This window comes from Corvus brachyrhynchos, unplaced genomic scaffold, assembly GCF_000691975.1.
Source record: "Corvus brachyrhynchos isolate BGI_N302 unplaced genomic scaffold, ASM69197v1 scaffold106, whole genome shotgun sequence".
In the NCBI taxonomy this organism is placed as follows: Eukaryota; Metazoa; Chordata; class Aves; order Passeriformes; family Corvidae; genus Corvus; species Corvus brachyrhynchos.
In genome coordinates this window covers 3,126,086-3,149,016 of record NW_008238834.1, presented here as the reverse complement: position 1 = coordinate 3,149,016, position 22,931 = coordinate 3,126,086, and the positions used below count along the sequence as shown (strand labels likewise).

Below are 22,931 nucleotides of genomic sequence, written 5' to 3'. Positions count from 1 at the left end.
ACTGCATTCATTCCAGTCCTCTGCAACTGAGAAGGACTGGATTTAAACTAAAGAGAAATATTTCTAACTTAAGGCTTTCACAATGTCAGACAAGCCCCTCCTACACCACTTGCAGCCCCACTCAAGTATGGGCACCACTGATGTGAAAATGCAGAATTTCTGTTTCTAAGATCAGCCACTGGTGCTCAAAGCTCATGAATTTCTGTCACACCGATTTCTGATACTGCCTTTAAAAGCATAAGCCATTAAAATGTACTGGAGGTGTTCTTAGTATTTTCTTTCCTACTTGGTGTATATTTTCTTAACCTCTGTAATTCATAACAGATCACATTTTCATGGTTTTCACTAGAAAAGCTGTTACTTTTTCAATGAAAACTTAAGTTCTCCTGTATTTTCGTGATTTGAAGCTATCAGGAAGCTTTGAGATTTTTGTAGAACTTGTGACAAAAGTTTAACATTTCCTTCACTGGAACAGGGAGCTGAGGGTCAAGTTTCTGCTGCCTCCAGTGAGGACAATGCTACCCAACAGGCATGGGACGAGCAGGCTGGGTGCAGGGCTTTGCCTTAGGACTTAAATTTTGCCTTAGGCTTAATTTTTAATATTTCAAACACAGACTTCTTTTGAGGTCAGACTTTCAACCCAACTCACGAGGAAATTCCAAATTTCTGAATTTGGAAATTTCTGAATTTGGTAATTTCTGAATATTTAGTCTAAGCTTACTTTATTAATTTCTTCCATCTTTATTTTCCTTAAACTTCTAACATTACAATTAATATTGTAAAATATTGTATTTGCACATGATTTCAGCAAAGTTGCAGTTGTGACTGAAAGAACACTGAGCTTTGCCTGTTAAATAATTTTCATAGACTTCCCTTAAAATTGCATTGACTGCCCCTTGCAAGATCAGCTCACAGAGACTGAAAAACATTTAATGTGATGTTTGAGATTTTTGTGAGCGGGGAGATGGGTCACCACTTGATATAGCTGTCCTTGCCCATTTCCACTTGTTTCAAATACTATGAGTGCTCTTCAAAATTAGGAGGTGAATGAATAATTACTGAATAAAGAATAATTAGTATATAGAATTATATATAATATAATTATATTGAATAACTAATGAATAAGTATTCAAAGCTTAAGGAAAAAAAACATCCCTGGCATGAATACCATGCAGCATCACAAATATTGAAAAGCATATATATATTTAAAAGTACATGTGTGTATCGAAATATGTAAAATGTATTTATATAAATATATGTTGCAAATACAGAAAAGGCCAAAGAAACACAAATGTGATTAAAGTTGTAAAAGCCAATGCTGTTGGTCTAAGTGTGAAAAACAAGACAACTAGGGAAGGGGCTGTCAGCCTGGGAGGAAGGTCTTGGAGATATGGTGTGGGATGAAGCTGCAGGATTTAAAGGTGGCCTGGCTGTATACATCAGATACGGATGGGATAAGCCAGGTTACACTCCTGAGAAACAAAGGAGGCGATTGTGTTGCAGCCTGATAGCAGGAGAGGGCAGGAAGCTAAGGGCTCTGGAGCTGTTATCTTATTTTGTGCAGCATTTTATCTTTTGTGCAAGAGGGGAAGATTTTTCCTAAGTAGCTCACTGTTGGGATGAGAAGTTGGTTGTTGACTGTTTATGGTTTATTGGTATTTGTCTTGTTTAGTTGGGGGGCCTTGTCTTCAGATAGCATTCAGGACAATTGTGAGGGTTTGTTTGGTTGGTTTTTTTAAAGGCTTCTTTCTGCTTTCAAAATCAGGATATGTTTATTTGCCTAAGGAACATCCACTGGCTCTTCCACTTCTTAAATGCACATCTGAATTGGGGGTCTAGCTAAAGATACGGACAGGAGCACTGCTGGCAGTAAGCAAAATGTCTTACCTAGTGTTTTTAGCTGTTTAATCAACAGTTCTGCCTCAGTAAAGGGTGATGTTCTGCAAAATTATGCATTTCATGGACTCTGCTGCTGCTTCAGGCAAAGTCTCCTCCAGACTTCTGTTCGTGGCACCTCGCAGGTCAAAAGGAGGAACAAGACAGATTTCCTGCTGGAGACATGCACTCAAATCATTTAGGCTTTGTTGAGCCTGGATGGAGACTGTATCTTTACCTTTGAATTCATCCCCCCAAGGCTCTGTGCTGGCCCAAGTTAGCTGTGGCACCAGTTAGCCCAGTTTTGTGATGCAGAGCAGCCAATCATGCAGTAAGTCTGTGGGCAAAAAAGGTCTAACTAAACACAGACTTCTTACTCCATCACACGTGTTTATCTGCTTTGAGCTTGCTTCTCCTCCACCAGTCATTAAATGTTTCCTCTGGGAAATACAGAACTTGGAGAAGAACAGCCTGGGCTGTGCTGCCTTCCCAGCAGTTGATGCAGAGGCTGGTGCTGGTGATGAGGCAGGGCTTTTGCCTTTCCTGACTCAGCAGAATGAGGGGTTGTCTTGGTGGAAGGAGGCTGAACACATGAACACAAACATATCCTTTTTTCTAAAGTAGTCATGGGTGTATTTCTTTTGCTGATGCCAGCCTTTTCCTTTGCTGCCAGAAGGAAGTGGAGAGAAATTCAGCTTCTGACAAAATAAACTTGTGATTATTAGCATATTACTACTTGCTAACTATAAAGATGAGAACAAAAGGCATGAGGGAATCATCAAATGATAGAATATGCTGAGTTGGAAGGGACACTCAAGGATCATCAAGTACAGCTCCTGTCCCTGCACAGGCCAGCCCCAAGAATCACACCATGTATTTGAGAGCATTGTCCTAATGCTTCTTGAACTGAGGCAGGGTTGGTGCTGTGACCACTTCCCTGGGGAGCCTGATATTTTCCTAATAGCCAACCTAAACCTCCCCTTACACAACTTCCATTCCCTCAAGTCCTGTCACTGCTCACCAGAGAGGAGATATCCATGTTTGCCCCTCCACTTCCTCTCACAAGGAAGTTGTAGACTATCCTGAGGTCTCCCCTCAGTCTCCTCCAGGCTGAAACAAACCAAGTGACCTCAGCCACTCCTCTAGAGCCTTCACAGTCTTCACCATCTTGGTTTTTATTTTTCTTATCTGTTTGAGTTTATCAGTTCTGTTTCCCATTTTTTATCGGATCTGACATTTTCAGGCCAAGCTGCATGGGAGGTGGTGGATGGATGGATGGATGGATGGATGGATGGATGGATGGATGGATGGATGGATGGATGGACAGCCATCCCCTCTGACTACTGTGGTCCAGACAAGCCTGACCAAGTGGCACATTGGTGACAGTTGTGGCTGTCATTGTGATGAGGGACATATCAGCCCTGGTCTATACTTAGCTGGCCAAGCAGGCCTCAGGATGGCTGCCAGGTGATAAATCTGCACAGTTTGTAATCCAGAGTTCTGCGGGGGATTCTGTTTGGGGGAAAGGCTCTGAACTGCCTTCTGCACTTGGAGACAGAGGTGGGATAGGAGCAGCACAGGGGAAGAGCAGTAGCATGCCTAACAAATCAATTAAACTTACACGAATTCATGAACATGCACCTGTAAAAACTTCTTCCCATTTTTTTCCAGTGGTAGTAGTAATAATCTGCTGCTGTGTGTTTCTTTCTCCAGACGACTTTGCAGAGGAGGAGGAGGTGCAGTCCTTCGGCTACAAGAGGTTTGGTAAGTGCTAGCAGTCTTCAGCTTGCTTTTGCATAGTGCTTAGGGTAAGTCAAACACTTGCCATGAAAAACCTTCTTGCTGGCAGCATCAAAACATACAGGTACAGTCCCATCATCCACATTCAATGTCCTCCCAGAGGAAGGTGTGATGTTTAGACTTGGTTTATTTTCTTGGCAAACATAAGGCTTCCAAAATAGTTCTTTCATTATGAAATTGAAGCCCACACTTGAAGAGAAATGAATGTGCAGGCTGTAATAAAAAATGGGCCATGCCTCTTACATGTCCTCTTCCCAGCTGGGCATTGCTTCAGCCCCCAGACAGATGTGCAGCAGGGTTTGTAGGTGTTCCCCAGAGTGGTTTCATGGGATCTCCTGTAGACTTGCAGAAACTGTACTGTCAGCTGAGCCAGGACATAGGCTGTGCACTTCTCTCAAAGGAAAAGGAAAAGGATACGGTATGAATGCATTCTAATGTCAAAAATTATTAAAATTAGGTTGGTCACTTTCTTTCCTTTTTCCACTTTCCTCCCTTTTTCCACTTTCCTCCCTTTTTCCACTTTCCTCTTTTTTTTTTATGTTTGTTCACCCAAAATGGTCTTCTCCTGTGAGGAGGGCAGTGCCACACATCTGTGCACAGGGGTCAGCAGCCTTCAAGGCCCCTATTTTCAAGGCTCTTGTGATTTTTTTCTGAAAACGTTTCAGTCTCTGCAGTCAACAATTTCACCCAGGGCAGGGGAATGCCTGTCCCCATGGCAAGGGGAAGGTGACATGGTGGCTTCTGAGCTCCCACAGTGCCAGCTCGGTGTTGGAGCCAAAGGGGCTCATCATCAAAGCTGCTGGTGCCTTTTCACCTATAAGTCATCAGAATAATGGTTCACCTCATTTTTTCTGTCCTGGGAAAGTGGCTGCAACAAGAGTCACTTTCAGTGACCCCAGCTGGCAAGTGGATAGGAAAGGCAGGCTGAAAATAAAAATGAAAAATAAGTCAAAAATTCCTTCCATCCCAAAAGTAGCAGGGGGAGGCAGCGTAAGATGAGGAGTTTGGGAGGTGGGGATCACATTCGCATGACCTTTTCTACCCCCTGAACTACTCCACTGCTCCCTGCTGCTGAGCTTTATTTTGGATAGATCAGCCAACCACAGAGCCAGCATCTGTGGCTTGGAAAGTCCTCCATAAGGCTGCACACAGGGTTTTTTCCTACTTTTGCTGTTGTTGTTGTTGTTGTTGTTCTGGATTAAGCCCTGGAATAGCAAAAAAGCAAAACAAATCTTGAGAAATAGGAAGAAATGCTATCTGTTCATTTCTGTCACCTCCAAATGAGTAAAAAATATTGGTATTCATTAACAGCTATAAAAATAGGTTCCCTTTGTGTTATCCTCTACCTGGCTATCCCTGGTCAGCACTCTCTTGCAGTGAACTGCAGAGAATTTTACCGAGCAGTGGGTACTCCATTGTCCTTACTATCCCAATAGTAAGTGCGCTGTTGTGACATGATGGGATTTTTGCATACTAACTTGCTCTCATTAATTTCTTTCTCATGGGTATTGTGATGCTGCCAAGGTGAGTTATTTCCACCCTTAGAAATGCAAGACCATTTCCAGAAATGCTTGTGCTGTTGGGCTTGGCGGGGCAGCATGGAGGGAAGAGAGGACTGGCAGCCGGGAAATGGTAGGAGGAGATTTCACCACAAGAGGAGGAGTCAGGGTCGTTCCACCCTTAGGAACCAACCATAACTGCCTTATGCCTCAGGAAAACAACATTTCTGTGGTCAGGGAGGTATCCCAAATATCTGTAGTACAGATGAAGAGCCTTGCTTGAGTAAAGGGAGAATAGGATCATGAATGAAGCCATAGCATTGGCACTGGTGAGAGCTGTAATTCAATAGTGTCCCAGTCCAAGCAGCCTTCTTTGTCCACACTATTTTGGAGCCCAAACTTCCTCCCATACTCTCCTCATCTTTCCCAGCATCATGGAGCTCAGGGAGGATCTCAGCTGACCTGGTTTTCATACATCCCTGCACCAGCATACATGCTGTTTGACTGCAGATGCTCATGCTTTTGTGTCCCCTAAAGGGTTTATTTCCCCTTCTTCAGAAAACCTGACTCAGTGTATTTCCACCTCTGTAGTCTCTGCTGCATTTCCAGGCAGCCTCTTAGCGGCCTCTGGAGGGAGCGGGAGCCTCGTGCCTTCAGCAGTGCTGGCAGCTTCCTCACCTGGCACTGGGCTCCTCCAGACAGAAAGGTGACGTGCACGTCTTTTAAAGACTCCAAATTCAGTGGACAGCTGGGTCAGCATTTCAAGTGAAGCACTCTTGGCTCTTTGGGCCAAAATGCATCTGAGTAGATCAAGCTCCTGCCTGACCAGTAGGAAATGTTACATGTGCTGTCTCAGTTGGTGTTCCCTCTTGGCCCTGTGTTCTTGATGGTAAAAGAAGGCAGGGAGGAATCCCAAGGCAAGAGCCAAGTTTTATTACACAAACCTTGATAAAAGGTCGTTTTAAAAGAAGTCCTGCTGGCTGGCACTGTAGAAATGCCAGTGCTGCTCCTGTACAGCCTGCTGGTGTGGGATGGGATAAAAACAGCAGTGGGGTTTTTGTTTCAGGAGTCATAGTGCAAGAGCAGTTGTGTTAATATATTGTGACTGGAGAAGTCCCTGTATGCTCCATGGACATGAGACATGGAGGACCATGAGTCAAGTACCTTTGACTCCATCACTTGGAGGTCTTGTTTGGAGCACAATGTGCTCTGAGGGGCAGAAGGCTAAAGTATAACTGGTTTGTAAAAAATGTGGCTAGCAGTCAGTCACTGCTGGCAGCTGGGAACATGTGTTGGTCAGCATTTGGCAGGCAAAACCTTGACCAAGCTGCTTTCCTAGAGTTCAGCTGAGGAGTTTATTATTAGCTGCTTTGTTGCTGGAGCCTGTAGTTTGGTTCAAGGAAGGAAGAGATCAGCAGAAGGAGGGAGGGAGAGAGACATTCTCCAACGATTCTCATTTTGGGGAAGAAGTTTTTGAAAAGAGGACTGAATATGCACTGTCTTATACCACTTCCCCTTTTTCTGAATCATTCTGTCCTTCCTTTTCAAATAAGTTAATTTCTGGAAATTTGTCAAGCTGCTGTATTTTTTAGTCAATAGAACATTAACCGGTCATATTAAGCCAAACATACTAAGCATAAGACACTAACATATTAAAGAACAATGACAACTCCTAGGAAAATACACATCAGATTTTTTCTCCTTTGAGCTTGGGACAGATTTGCTGCAAGGGGTCAGCGAGAATGAGGAAAACAGTTTTTCCAGCTCACTGATGCTGTTTACTTCTTTTCAATGGATGCTACAGATGTGCAGGGATGCTGCCAGAAGTTGCTCAGCTGCAGTGCCTCCAGATTGCTGCACTGAAAAAGTGAGGAAGCGTGTTTCTTTTCCCAGTTACTTCATCTTCAGCCCCATTTCTCAGGCTGTTTTAAAGTTATCTGCTCCAGATGGCAAGCTAAGCCTCTCCACTGGTTTTCCTCTACCAGATTGCCATCAGTGTTAACTCTTTCATCAATCAGTGTCGCTGGTTTGCACCACCCCATGCACAACTCACTTTGGGAAAGAATGAATGAGGAAAGGGCAAAACTTCCTTTCCAATATGATACACTTTGGGGATGCTAAATCTCAGGCATGAGAGCTCAGACTAGTTTCTAGATGGTAGACAGAAGGATGAGATCTCTTTCTGGCAGGATTTGACTCTTTCTTCTGAGATTCAGGCTCCAGGTATCTCCACAGGCAAGGGAATTGAAGGTATCAAATGGACTCCAAGGTAGAAGATCTGATCTTCCTAACTCATGGCATTCTGAGGTAATAGATGTAGAATTCATTGTGCATTTTGTTTCTTTATGTTAATGTTTAAGAACTTAAGATCTGCACTTTAATAAATAGAGTCTTTTAAGTAGAAATTTCACCATGAAATTACTGATTGCATAATTCGAAGCTACAGTAAATATGGAATTGCTGAATGCAGAGGAGATGGTCTTTGAACTGTTGCGAAGCACACTTGTGGTATTTTAGAAAACAGACTTCAAAGAAATGAGCTGAAAGTCCTGCTGATGAAGAGAAGCTTCCCAAGGTATCAGAAGACAGGACCAGTACACTGTAGATAAGTGGAAGACTAAACAGCTTATGTAAGATAATTACCCTTTGCCCTTGGCAAACACAGCCAGAATTGCAGACTGTGAGCCTTTTCTCCTTAGAAACACCCATCTTGGTCCCCTCCATGCTCTAGACAGTGAGTCAGGATACTCCTCACCTTCACCTCCCCTCTTCCCTGCTGAGCTGTTGGTAGGAGACAGTCTCCCGTGTCCCCAGGGAGGTCCAGTGCACACCAAGGCACTGTTCCTCCAGCCTTCTCATTAGCAGGGGTCCCCCTCAATGAAGGCAGGTACTTCTTTAGGTATCTTTTGTAGGGTATATAAGATATGACTGGGTCAGGATACCCCTTCTGTGCAGTTACAACAATCTAGCTCCTAAGCATGATTCCAGGTGTAAGAATCAAGTCTAGGAATTTCTGGACCAGGAATGGATGAATCATCCTGCCATGCACTAAAAAAAGATGAGGGGAAAAAAAAATGGTTTAAAAACGTATTTGTAAAATTTTTTTCCCTGATGAGTGGCTTGGGAGCAGCTGAACTAGATCCATTTAACTGTTTTCTCACCATGCACTGTTCATAGCCTTTTATACAGTAAGAAGCTATATATAATTACTTCACCTTCAATAAAATACAACTTAGGGAGTTTCAGGAGTGTACAACTGATAAAAGCCATGTGAATAGGTTACAGCAAAAATGAAAACTTTAAGATACAAAGCTTTTTCAGAAAAGGGTTTTTTTAAAAAGTACAGGGGATTTTGTGCCTATGAATAATTGTTCAGATATGATGAAAATTCATGGCTCAGAATTTTGCGATAGTTCAAGAGTAGCATTTATTCATTAACACTGCACAGACAGAATAATTTTAGTCCTTGTCTCTGGATAAATCCAGGCTATTGTTCACAACTCTAATAGGAAGCACCAAAAAAATGTCTGGCATCAGCCAGGTGTGCTATAGATATACACAAACCTTAAGCCGCTTCGGAAAAAAAAAAATTCTAAGCTTTAGGAATTTGTCAACTTTTCTTTATGGTTTGTAAATGACCAGTGAGGGATTTCAGGTGCCACAACCACATACCTCCCTGGGCATTCTTTCACATGTATGCCTGCAGTGTGTAATCATATGGCTCAATAAAAAGTCACTCATAATCACAGAGCCAGAGCAAAGTCAGGCACGTTGCTTCCAGTTCACTGATCTGGCCATGTGTGACAGATGAGGATTTTGCCTGCATGCGTCCTGGGGTATGAAATCCCCGCTGAATGGTGGTGCCTGTGTGGCTGTTCATTTTAGGCCAAGAAATTCCATTTGGAGTGACCCTTCTAATTGCCATGGCCAATACAGTGGAAGGGGGCCGAGCCTGCCCTCTCCTGGGGTGAGCCCTGAGCCACTGAGAGAATCCAGCACCCTCAGAGGTCCTGAGTTTGTGTCGGGGCTTCAGTCCCAGAATCAGGGGCTGCATGGGGAGGGACCACCTATGTACAGTTCCTTTGTCTTTCTTTTCTTTTCCAGTATGTGCTCCCAGTACTGGAGCAGTTGGCAGGGAACTGAAGTCTGAATAAATAAATAAAGAATGCTGACATGTGTGCAGTATTGCCATTGCAGAGGAACGTGCTCAGGGCCTGTCAAGGTGCCCCTGTACCATCAGCATGTCCCTTCTCTGTCAGTACCTTTGGCCTTTTGCAATGTAATGGCATGTGGGATAAATGGAATATACAAACAACAAATTTGAAACTGCCTATCTTCATAAAGATGGAGAATAGTTGGTGGACCCTGAGAGATCCATCAGTGTCAGGCAGTAACAGCAAGATCCAAAAAGTTATCGGGTCTGTGTGTCCTGCGCTAACTTAGGAGCTGAGACATTCAGGTCTGTGGGTTTGAGGCTGCCCCTCTCCAACCTGTCCTGCTGTGCCTGGCTTAAAGGCACTTCTAATCCAAGCCCGTAAAGAGGCCTCTTAGCAGTGCCGTGGGGACTAAAGTCATTCCAGCTGTGTGTTGTTATGGAGGCAATCTATTTTCTCTTAGTTATGGGTTTTTTCCTATTTAGTACAATTAAAATTCTTGACATGCTTCTTCATATATTGCAGTCACATGCTTGGAGCAATACCTGTTTGATCAATCTGTCTTTTACAGGGGTGAATTGAAAGGCAGTGTGGTCACCCTGATGTGTGAATTTTGCTCTGTCTTTTTCATTAGAGCTATAAAATAGGTGTGTGGGCTGAACAGTACGTTGTATTTACGAATGGAATGAAAAACATTGGCTACACTGCAAGCGACACCTGGGGATTTTGGTTTTATTTCCCTGTAAACTAGCTGGACAAATAATGATGTTTGGTAACATCAGCTTGCTGCCAGAACACCTAAGCTGCACTGTGGGCTGTTCAACTTCATAGCAAAATTACCTGTGAAATTACTGTCTTGGAAAAAAACTGAGCACTGTGTTTTCAGCACTTGGTATCAGTATGTTTTCGTGCAAAGGAGTAACACAGGAAAACTGTGGCAAAACACAGGGGAAAAAAATGAAAACTTCAGATATGAAGACATCATGAGATGGAAGGAAAAAATAGTTGAAAATACCCATTAGTGGACTCTCCCAGCACTGCCATGGGATTGTAGAATGCACCAGCATTACTCCTGAGCTCCTCTTAAGCTTTATTCCAAATACAAGTCTGCATTTGTCGCCAGCTGCTACTATACTATGCTCTTTACTGCATGCTGTTAACTCTATGCTTGCAAGTGCTCAATGTGTCCAATTGATCTTTGGTTTTTCTGTACCTTCTTCATAATGATTTCCCATCAGAAAGCAACACAGGGACATTGGTCTTACCATGAGAAAGGGGGGGCCGTATTCCCTTGAGTATTTTGTTGGATGAACCTAACAACACACACAAATTTAAACACATACCTGTCATGTGCTGCTTACTTTGATATTCTGGATTCTTTTTATTTCTTAGGCATTTCCTCAACCCATACTGTAGCTCCATGTGTGGTTGGTGCCTGGTTTCCCATGCTCCCAGGGGAAGCCACCGCAAGGATGATGTGAAACATAAGTTTCACCCAGACCTGAATGTGGGACCTGGACCTAGACCCCCTAGACCCCTGGACCAGACCTAAATGTCTCTGCTGTCCTCCACCATCACACTCAGCAGCCCTGAGCCTGGCCAGTGTCTTGGCAAAATAACATTCTGAGTGCAACATCATCATATTGTTGTACTTGACTCATTTCTTGATCATTTTCAGAGAGAAAATTTTCTGTCTGAAGATTGACTTCCATATGAAATCTGAATATAGGACTTAGGGTAGGAGTCATATGAGCTACTTTTAGGGATCTGAGGCAACTGCCTCTTTAAAGACACCTGTCCTTAAAATGGCAATAGCAAGGAAAAGACTTCCATGCTGAGCAAGAGCATCACCATGCTGATCATTTTGAGTTACTACATAGATAATATTGTCAGTTCCAGATCTCTGTATTATGTCCCATTAAAAAGCTGGGGAAAGCCTATAAAAGGCTAAAGAAGCCTGTGAGAGAGAACGGTGTAAGGGATAGCACAAATGAAGAATGGGGTAAGTGTTTTAGGCTGATTTGTCCTGTTACAAACACTAACAAGGAAACAGTGTGTTGCTTTGCCAAGTCAAAATCAATTCAAACTCCACCGTGCTGCTCTACAAAATATTAGCCAAAATAAAGCCTGGATTAAAATTTTACCCAGTCTCAATTAGTCTTTTGTATATGGGTAAACCTTAGGTGAAGCAGCCAAGAGCCAAGAAATTTCCACTTGTCCCGTTCCAGCCTGGTTTAAGTGAGTGGGCTGAGACTCTGGAAAGCGGAGAGAGGTCGGGAGAGAGGCGTGCGCGGGAAGGAGCCTTGCTCAGCGCCCGGAGCCGGCACGGACAAGAGTTGCGCAATGGGTGTATGGAGAGGCTTGTGTCCTGCAGATACTTTTCAGCTCAGTCAGGAAAGCATCTGGAAAATCCACCCACTCAGCCAGAGAGAGAGATTGATGCCTTAAATAAATAAAACGTGAATGTGTTTTTGTGATTCGGCTTGTGACTCTTAATGGAGGCAGCTGAAGTTTCTGTAGTAGATGGAGTGCGAGACCCAAGGATCCACTTCTCTTCAGCCCAGCTGAGGCTTGTAAGGAGATTTTGTATTTAAAGTGGTGTGCAGACATTCAGGCCTAGCGTAGCAAAACTTTGTGTCTTCTCTGGTTTCATAATGCCACAAAGATGCAGACCAGAATTATTTTCCTTTAAGGACATCTGGGCACAAGGGTCTGCTTAACAGGGCTTCACTGCATATTTTTCAAAACCTGAAATTTTAAATATTTGGAAAATGCTTACTGATTTTCAGATGGAAGATGAAAAATTCTACCAAATTTTATATTTTTAATTAGTCCAGGAATGGATATGGAAGCTTTTACTTGCCAGGCTTGTTATGGTCCATATACCCTATATTTGGTAGTATTCAATGCAGAAGAAAACCTTGCCTTTTATGTTTTGTTTGTGGGTTAAGGTATGATTTCAGACCATCTGTGTATGTAGTGACAACTGTTGACTGAAAGATTCCTTACATATATTTCTGCTTTATCATATGAGGACAGTCTGGTTACAAGAAATAATAATACATAGAGCCAAAGGATATTTTTCTTCCTTCTTCCTTTGTCTCTAGAAGTTAATTGCTTCAGGTGGAAATCTGGTGTATAATGCCTCACATAATTGGTGATTTCATTTTAAATCTGACCTGTAAGTCTCAAGTTTGGACTGGGAGAAATCTTGTCCTTAATTAAGACTTTGCACAGTCTGAAGCCAGATTAATCCAAACACACACTGTCCAGGTTTCAGCACAGCATCTGTGCACAGCTAAATTCACTTGTCCCCAGAAGTTACTACACATCCCTGCTTATATGCACAGATGTTTATGTTTAAACCTATGTGCTTTGTGGGAATACCTCCCAACTGGATTTGGCTTAGTGTATAGGACTACCTAACAGCACAACTTCAAAAACAGATCTGTGGGACTACATTGCATGTTGATTCCATCTGGAAATTTGTGCTCCAAACATTGTTTCCTAGCTCTGGAAAGCCAAAAATCTGAGAGGTGGTTCTTGTGCTCACTGTATTCCAAGGCCTCAGTCACAAGTCTTCTGGCTGCCTCAAACAAAATAACTTGCCTCCTTAAGAAAGCAGGTTTCTTCTTGTTTAATGATACTACATGTTTAACCTCTTCTGCAAATTTATAAAAATGACCATATGCAGATTTCAGTGTTATACAAAATTTCTTTACTCCAAGTGCCTTGCAGAAAGCAGCAGCATATCTTGGTTTTAAGGGGAGGCAAACAAACTAGCACCACGCTCTTCTGCTCATTACAAAGGAGCTGAAAAAACTTCCCAGAATATTGACAATTTTAATACTGATACCTGTTTAAATAGTTAATCAAGGTTAGCTAAAATTAGGAGAAAATTTGGGGGGCTCAAAGTAATGAGTTTGGTATGTGTGAGGGTCTGGATCAGCTGAAATACTGGAAGAGGAAGAAGGAGTAAACATGTCTTCATTGGCTTTCTCTTGCCTCATCAAAGAGAACCAAAGATCATTTTTCAGAGACCTGTCATTCAACCTTCCTTTGCTCCATCTCTGCTGGTCTCAGATCAGAACCATCCTTTCTGCAAGGTCCAAAGCAGCACATGAAGCCACATCTGTGAAAGATCTCTGTGCTTTGTGTGGTGTTCACAGCTCAAGTTCATCAAGGTTCAAAAAACTGCAGGCTCTGTGGAGATGCTGGTTTGTGGTGTCATGGTCTGCTTTTGCTTTTTAAGAGGTAATGGGAGCAAGGCAGAGGTGGCTCTGTCCTTTTCATGTTTAGCTGTAAGTCTGTCCATTATTCCCCCTGCCCACTTGGGTTAGCTCCGAAGTAGTCCACCAGAAGGTAAAAAGCTCATCTCAGTACTGAGCCCACCGAGAGGATACAGAAGGGAAATTTGGTAGCTGCAGGAAATGCCTGCCCTTGTCAGAGGGCAATTGGCACCCCATAAACCCTGTAAACTTCACAGCTCGCCTCTTGCTTCAACAGGCCTTGACTCTGGGCCAGGAGCAGATGAAGACACAGCGTGAGTTTGAACCCCTTTGCCCAGCATGTTACCACCATGCATGCTGACCCACAGGACGAGAGGGTGCTGGCTGGGGCCCACCTCTGCAGCAACAGCCACATCTGCTGCAGCTCTGACCTCTGAGAAACTCGTATTCTTGGCAAGCTGCTGTGTGAAATACAGCATGGTGAAGCTGTTTTTATTCTCAGTTGTCTTGCAAAAGGTTACTGTGAGTAGTTCTGTGCTTTAATAAAAAGAAATAGAGCTGTGTTCTTCACAACAAGCCCTTTTTATTACACTTGGTTTGAATAGAAATTGGCCTCTAATCATGTCTTCAATGGAAAGAAGACCCCTTATGAAAGCCTTTCATTTACTACAGAGAATGAACTTTCCCATGCATGAAACCAGATTACCAAAACAAACCCGGAAAATAAGCAAAAGAGCTACCAAGAATATGTATATGTCCAGTGGGTGTTCAAGGTGACTTAGAAGACATTAGGTGGAAGTGTCTTTGTAAAAGGAAGCAGAACAGCTGACTATGAAATTAAAGAGCATCTTACGTCAAAGGAATACTTAGATCACTGTAGCCTTCTTCATTTTGAGCCTGGTGATTGTGCTGATGTGGCACTACAATAATTTATTTTATTTTCCTCCCTTCTGGGAGGTTTCTAAAACAATATTTTAAAAATAAATAATGTCTAATGTCTTTTCAGTTGTTCTTCTGGGAAGACTTGTGGTAAGTTGAAAGAAAATACTTGGTGAAGCTGTGAATGGGAGACATTTCCAGGGTGGGCGTTTTGAGGTTTGTTTGGGTTTTTATAACATTCTACGCCTATGTCTTTTTTTTTTTTTTTTTCATAGTTTTCATAAGCTTTTAATACAGGGGAAACTAAATTAAGAAGCTCTTCCATATTCCACCAGTTATGGGAGCTTTGCAGGAGGACATGTAATAGAACTATTACCCCCTTTGCCATCCCGCTGGAAGGAAGCCATGATATCACCTTAGTCCTGCAACCTTCACTCAGGCAAATTCCCAGCAAGGGGGTTTTGGCAGGCACTTTTCTGTCCTTTTGCTATCAGATTTGTATATGAAAAGGATTCGTAGCCTCCAGGTGACCATTCAAGATTGCTGTTTCCAGAACATCAGAGTTCCCAGAGGGGACCAAAGGTAGTGCTGGGCTCATTATGATCTCATGAGAAATGTCCTTTTTCTCCAAAGACCTTCAGTTTGGAGATCGTATATCTTGTTCCCCTGCTCCCCCACACTGAGCAACACTTCACATCACAGGTAGGACTTGTTCCTAAAGCATCCTGGCACGAAGTGGAAAAACACCACCTGAAATCAAATCAGTACTTGAGAGAATCAGTAATGTGTTCATATAATTTCCTTTGAGCTTTTTTAAACAAAGTACAGTCCTGCAGAGTTGACTGGTTTTATGAAAGACATCCTCTCTCCGATGGACACATTGCATCAACTCAGCCACCAAAACTTAGCAGTTGAGGGCACAACTGGTTTTTTGGCACTGGAGTTACTAAAGCTGCATGAAGTCAGATGGGGTTTTCCTCTTGTCCCATGCTGGAAGCCCAGCGCTGAGAGCAAAAACAGGAGAGCCAGGCTCAGGGTGGAACACACGCCCTGCTGCTGTGGGGAGGCAAAGCCACACAGAGCTGGCAGGGAACAACAGCAAGGGGGTCATCCCAAAACTCAGCCAAGGGACTCAGTCGTTGCAGTCTGGTTACTCTTATTTGACTGCTGCTCAGCAGGGTTCATATTTCTGTGCCCATTCATAAAAAGCCGTGTCCCTTTGGACCTCTCTTGACTGGTGCCTGTTGGGGCCATTCCTCTGCTGGCTTGATTTGCTTTCTTTTTTATGTACCAGGCTTGACTTCACCAGAGCAGAGCATGCCACACAGGCATGTTTCAGGAGAGGGTTAAAACCATCTGCAGTCTGGAAACCGGCAGGGTCCCCAGAGAGGGTTAAACCCAGGGAGTGCTGATCTGTTTCCTGCCTTTGTTATGATTTCTGCCATGTAACCCAATCTCGCCCACCAACCAGCCTGGCCAGCTGAGTCAGCAGGGCATGGACTGCTGCCGCTCACCTCACGTCAGCACAGCGAGCCTCCGAAATCCTGGCGGAGGGCTGGCTGATTTTCGGGTTAATCCTGCCCCGAAATCAGTGGGTGCTCACCACCTTCACCCCCAGGCACCGGAGAACAGAACAGAGAGGCAGTGGGCGAGCGTGAAGGGGATGCTCCCCGGTCAGCTGCCGTTGTGTGCCTGTCTAGAAGGGATATACAGAGCTATAAACTCAACTCACTGCTTTTTGTATGGGTCCCAACACAGCCCTTTAGGAAAACCCCATTGAAAATGGGTATGGCATTTAAGACTCTTGGGTGGGGACTCTTCTTTCATGTCCACTTCCACAATGTTTAAAAGGCTTCATGTTTTTAAAGAAAATAGAGCATTATCTGCACATTTTTAGCCCAGCACAGTCTGCATAGTCTTGCAAATGCAAGTAGATAAAATGGGACGTAGTGTAGTGAGGGCAGGGAAGGAGAGCTGTGCCATGACCCTCCACTGCTCACAAATCCAGGGTGTTTCGCCCCCCACTCCCAGAGACAGCCAGGCCCTGCGTGTGCATCCACTGCCTGCCTGTGAGGTGGGCTGCCCTCACCCTGAACCCTGTCACTGTTCGATGTCACCTCAAACCAGCACCCAGGCTTCTTTGCCTTCTCCAGGACTGCCAGCCCAATGAGGAGGAGCACAGGTGGGAAAAGCCTGGTGCTGCCAGAATAAAGGCTGATGAGTTCTTTTGGGGAGAGGGGTGGGGTAGTGCTGGACAGCACGATCCCACTCGCACTGTGGGTCCAGGTCCCCTGGCAGAGATGCTCCACTGTGCCCAGGAGCCCTTGCATGCAGATGGGAGGCACAGAGTGATGCATGGCAAGAAAAACTCATCTGCTCACTTTGTTTTTTCCTCTTTCTTGCAAGACTGACATGAGCTGGCACTGACATCTGATCCGCTTTTGATCTTTTTCTAGCACGGGCTGTATGTTTTTTAAAGCATTTTGCTGCCAGAGCTGGCCACTCCTAAGAGAGAGGAAAAAGCAGTCAGCAAACATCCCCATTTAAAACTGTGTTCGTTTTAAAGTTTTGCAGATTACTTTGCTTGTTTTTCAGACACCTCATAGGATGTTGCCAGCAGATTTCCAGTAAATTAGACATTTAAGTGAAAGTGGCTTATTTGAAGTATTTGAACAGTGTCATGGGGAAAGCTTAGGTGAAAGACAGAGCTGGGAGGAGCATGATCTGTAGTTTGTCTGCAGCTCTGCCTGGTGTAGATGAGATACCCACAGCAGACCATTATTCTCTTAATCTTATGGTTTGTTATGAGGATTTGGGATTGTCCATTCTGATTTCCCAGGCCTTAAAATTCTGATTATGCATTTCAGCTGTAGTACAGTAGGCAAAACATTGTGGGGTTTTTTCTGGGATTTCTTGCTTCAGGCTCTTTTTGAAATTCATGGAAGCTATCTCTAACTTAATTTTCTCATAATAATTTTAAATGTCTTTTAGAAGTCTGAGGAGAGTGGAGAATTTTGTGACTATCTCTCAGGAGTTACATTCTTAGGTCACTGACAATTCTGTTCCAAATAGCTACAGCTCCGCTGATTAAAGCAGTGTTGTCCCTGACAGTGTTGAATTGTGAAATGATTTGGGTAGGTTTGTGTCATCCCACTGTTAGAAGCTCGAGAGTTGAACAATACTTGTGCAGCCAGCTGAAAGGCCTAAATAAGTATGTTGCTTTAAATCACAGTAAGATCCCTCATTCATTTTCATTGTATTTAGTGAATTAGAGCCAGGATCTCAGTGAGCAAGAATAGATTCCTCTGTAGCTGCATGTGCCATGTAGACCTTTAACACTTGTCAGAGGAACATAAGCAAGAGTTTGTTAACACCTGGATAGCATCAGAGAATTATTGCATCTCACTGTGAAGGTTTTAAAGTTTTGCAGTAGTAAAGTTAGTCCTGCCATGTAGTTTTGCATCAGGTTGTTATGGGATTTATAAAAAAACCATTTTGTTCAGTACTTGGTCTCCTCACTAATTGATAGTTTTAAGGGGCTCTGTTTCCTTTTTCTTAATTAGTAAGTTGGTCTTTACTGCAAGCTGATTTGGGATGGACATTCCAACATCCTCATTGCTGTATTACTAATTTTTAGTGAATAATAGAGATGTTGAATGTGGTCCTAGATGACTGGGTGATAAAACAGCTAATAGTTAAACTTAATATATGATAATTTATGTTCTGAAACCATATCCATCTCCTCTATATTGGCTAATATATATTATCTCAGTATGTATGTTTCTGACACTTTCTTATCTTTTAATGGGGAAACCTTGTAAGAAGCAGACTGAAAACTCAGAGTTTACCACCTTGCACCTCTGTTTTCCAACTATTTTTATGTGTCAAGGAACACTGTTAGTTACTTGTCGTTATGCCCCAAATGTCTCGCAGATGTATGCCAAAGGAGAAACAGCAAGAACCAGGAATAAGCAGTATCTTACTTCCTCTGTTTTGTTCAAAAAAGTTTCAATGTTCACTCAGCTCCCTTGAGGCAGTCTTCTGTCCCCCTCTTGATTCTGGAAAAGGGTTTCTTGTTGCTTTATGTATCTGGCCCACTGGGCCATACACATGTCCCTGCTCCGTAGATGAGCTGCCACAGCCATGTTCACCTTCTCGTCCAAGTAGAAGCACCCCTCTTGCTCTGCAAGGTGGGGCTTCATTCATGAGATTACTTGGAACACTGCCCAAAACACAGACACACACAAACAAAAAGGACAGTTGACCAAAATAGGAAGGCCAAGCCTTTCTTTTAACACAAAATGCGGTCATGGGTATCAGCAGCCTCTGTAGATGGTGAGCTCATACCCATTCCTTCAATGGCATTTCCACTGCAGGCTGAGGGAGGGACTGGGAACAGACAGAGCACCTGCTTTGTATCCTGTGCTGGTTGTTGCGGGTTCACCGTGGCCTGGGCTAATCAGAATGGACAGCAATTAAGAGTAATTGAGGTAGTCTTTCTAGCCCAGTGATTTCCCTGTAGCTTTTAATAAGGAGAAATCAGAAGGGAAAACAAATGCTGTTGTTCACTAAGCTCTCACGAGCGGTTTCTGCTTGTCTCAGGATTCAACAACTCATTAGATGGAGAATTGGCAGTGCCTGGTTTGAGTAACACCAGTTTTCTGCGTGTCTGTGTGATGACATTGTTTACATTCTTGAAACATGTGGAATGTTAATTTTTCTGTTGGGTTTTTTTTTCCTTGGTATGGGGTTCTTGGGTTATTTTGAGCCTGAGCTTGTTTTCCTCTATTATGTAAGAAGTCAAGAACATAGGAAGTGTGATGTACTTTCCTCTAGTGATACTGCAGTTAAAGAAACTACAAAGACAGGACTGGCCAAGTAGGATCTTTGTCACTGGCCTTTGGTCACAATAAATCACTGGGTTGGGAAAATATATTAATAATATTATTTTGTTTGTTTGTTTGTTTTATAATGTTGTCTGTGTCTGGTGAGAGGAGGAGAAGCAAGTACCAAACAGATTGCAAAAGAGAAACATGTTTGTAGTGGTAACTGCCCTGGCTGAAAAAGCTGCCTCACCTGCAGCCTCTGTGCTGGGCGGTCTCTGCTGGGACCATGTCTGACATACCAAACCTGTGAGCAGTGTCAGTGCCTGCCAATGAAAAGAAAAAATGTCTAGGGAAATTTTATCTCCCTCATCCCCCATCCCAAAATGTGGATTACTTTTTTTCTCCCCATTTGTTTTGGCCTAAATTCAGGACCTCAGAGAAAGAACTGCAAGTGGTTGGTGAGAAGGGGCAAAGAAGATTCCATGTAAACTGCTCATCTTGCTGCCTATGTAGCAGAGAGCCCCTCACGCCCACTGCTCTGTGGATGCCCTTGCCGCACCATACCTGTGGGAATACACATCCATGTTCATGCATGCCTACAAACTCGGGTCCTCAGCAGCCTCTATTCATAACATGCAACTAAAATGGTGAATCCTCTACCAAGTTCTTCTCATAAACACCACACGTTTTTTACAATCAAGCCATTCCAGCATAACTTGGGATCAGTGAACTGTGGTAGAGAGTACTGTAACAAATGGGAAAATTGTGCTTGTAAATGCGTAAGCTTTTCAGAGGCAACTGCTGATAAATTATTTTAGTTTACCACAGCTTCTCCTAGGAGATTTGTGTTTTTATTTTTCTTGACATCAGGGCTTCACAAATACAGGCATATAGGCTGATGTCTTCATCAGAGACCCATCAGGCAGCTCAGGTCTTGTTTTGGAGGGTCTGTATGCTCTCAGTCTATCTGTAAACAAAACACATATATTTATGACGTTCTAGAGAAAGCAAGCAGATTCAGAGGTCTTCACTTCAGATTAGCTACTACTTTGAAAATACTTTCTCAAAATGCAATTTTCACATTTAAATAATAAACCGTCATGTTCTTCCTTCTTGCATACCACCTGCCTCACCCAGACGTTGATGTGCGTTATTCCTGTCATCTGTGCAGTAACCCTCATCTTTGTTCATTACATGCTTGAATCTTGTTTTTCCAAAGCCTGACTAAAACAGTCCTGTGGCTCCCTGTAAAGCTGAGAAAATCAGATATTCTTCTTGACTGACCAATCAAATACAGGAGGAAAGCTTTAAATGGACAGTAATTGAAGGTTTGAAGGAAGTTTGCACCCAAAAGCTAAATCTGCAGCCATGATGGCACAAAACATCCAAGTAGTGAAAACCCCACTGGGTCCTCACTCTCTCAGTGCTTGGGTTCCTTTTTGCATGTCTAAAATCACGGAAACACGGAATCAAAGATTGGTTTGGGTTGGAAGGTACATTAAAGGTCATCTAATTCAACTCCAATGCCCTGGGCAGGGACATCTTTCACTAGATCAGATTGCTCAAAGCCCCATCCAACCTAACTTTTACCATGTCCCATAATGAGAAATCTACAACTTCTCTGAGAAACTTGTCCCAGTGTCTCACCACCCTCATCATAAAAAATTTCTCCCTGGTGTCCAATCTAAATCTACCCTCTGTCAGTTTAAAACTGTTTTCCCTTGTCCTATCACTATAGGCCCTGCTAAAACGCCTCTCTCTGTCCTTATTATAAGCCCTCTGTAGGTATTGGAATGCTTCTATAAGGTGTCCTTGGAGTCTTTTTTCCAGGCTGACCAACTCCAGCTCTCTCAGCCTGTCTTCATAGGAGAGGTGCTCCAGTCCTCTGACCACTTTTTTAGCCCTACTCTGGACCTGCTCCATGTCTTTTTGTACTGTGGAAACTGGGTGGACATACAGAACTGTATGAACAGTATTCCAGATGGGGTTTCACGAGAGAGGAGTAGTTGGGAGAATGATCCCCCCTCAACCTGCTGGCCATGTTTCTTTGATGCAGCCCAGGGTGTGGTTCATGCTGGCTCATACCCAATTTTTCATGCACTGGTATCCCCAAATCCTTCTCTGCAGGGCTTCTCTCATACCCATTCACCTCCCAGTCTGATACTGGGGATTGCCCAGACCTACATGCAGGACCTTGCACTTGATCTTACTGAACTTCATGAAGTTCATGTAGGTCCACTCCTTAGACTTTGTCCAGGTCCCTCTGGATGGCATCCCTTCCCTCTGGTGAGGGACCACTGATGCAGTCATTCCATCATAGAAGGCCACTGGATTACTCAGGCATGATTTGCCCCTGGTGAAGACATGCTGGTTGTCTCTAATCACCTCCCTCTCTTCCATATGTTTCAACATAACTTCCAGGATTACCAGTTCCATGACCTTACCAGCCGTGGAGGTAAGGCTGACTGGTTGGTAATCACTTTCAGCAATGAATTCAGGAATTAAGTGAAAGACTGGGGAGAGAAGGTATTTTTTCTGTCTGTTTTCACCATGATTCATGGCCCATCTATTTGTGATATGGAAGTTTCAAAGCATCAAATGCTTCTTTCATTTAGATTTTGTATGTGGGATTACATACTGCAAATAGGGCTGCATTGCACAGGGCTGTATTTGGTGTTACATTCCAAGTATATAAGTTTGTTTTCATATGGAAATACCTCTCTTCAGAATTAGTGCAATGCTGATGTATTGCTCTAATAGTAGAGCTCGTCAAAAACTTTTGACTCTTTTGTCCCAGAAAAAAACACTGGCATTTCAAGTTTTTGTTTTGTTGGTCTGAATAAAGGCACCGTGTGATTTCCACCCACCTTCCCCCTCCAAGGGACTGTTGTAGAAATGATCATCTTGGAAAAGCTTATACAGCTTTATTTTGAGGTCTTCAGCTGAAGAGCAGCTTCAGAATTCCTGAGTGACTGAGCTATTCTACTTTATTCTGGTGTGATTTAAAATCTTGCTTCTTTATTTCATGGGATGAACAGATTAGATAAATTTGTCTCATTTTTCACTAGGAGGCTGGGCTTCCAAGCTGGAAATGCATGGGGTATCACAGTGGTTTATTTAGGAATACTGCCCAGTGTTTCCTTTTTGTTGCCTCAAAGTAAACAAATTTCAATTGAGTAGTGCAATTTTTCAGTTTTGCAGAATGTTTTGATGCTTGTTCATTATGCTTTGTCCATGATCTAAATATTATCCACAGCTTATTTTAGTTTCCCTTAAAGAAAAATCTGAAAGTGTTTGTAAATATTAAATCTTTCAAATGGAACTGCCTTCTTCCATAGACACATTATTCTAGTAAAAACTTCCATCGGGTTTAATTTCCAAAAAAAATTTGTCACATTCTTCACTGTGGTTTCATCAGCAGTACCCTGCTCAAAAATACATTGCAGACTGCCCCTCCAGAAATTCTGTATTTAGTATCTGAAAATCTGAGAAGATCTGACTAAAATGTTTCATGCTTGCAGTGAACAACTGTTCCCTTTTCAGTGTCTAAATGATGGGCTGTTGCTGTTACTCATGATGCTTATTTCATAGCATCTGAAATTCATCAACAAAAAATTCATACTAAGAATCGTGCAAGATCTTGTGGTCTCAGCAGGTGAGATGAGCAAA

At 43.1% G+C, this 22,931-nt stretch overlaps 1 protein-coding gene across 1 annotated transcript in view; it reads left to right on the top strand.

Annotated features, from left to right (window-relative positions):
* The first annotated feature begins 1,390 nt into the window (after positions 1 to 1,390).
* The window catches only part of COLEC12 (collectin subfamily member 12), an 83,694-nt gene continuing 62,153 nt past the window's right edge, over positions 1,391 to 22,931 (top strand). The window contains exons 1-2 of the mRNA XM_017738230.1: positions 1,391 to 1,463; positions 3,589 to 3,639. Of these exons, the coding sequence (XP_017593719.1) occupies positions 1,391 to 1,463; positions 3,589 to 3,639 (124 nt within the window). The remainder of the gene's footprint in view (positions 1,464 to 3,588; positions 3,640 to 22,931) is intronic.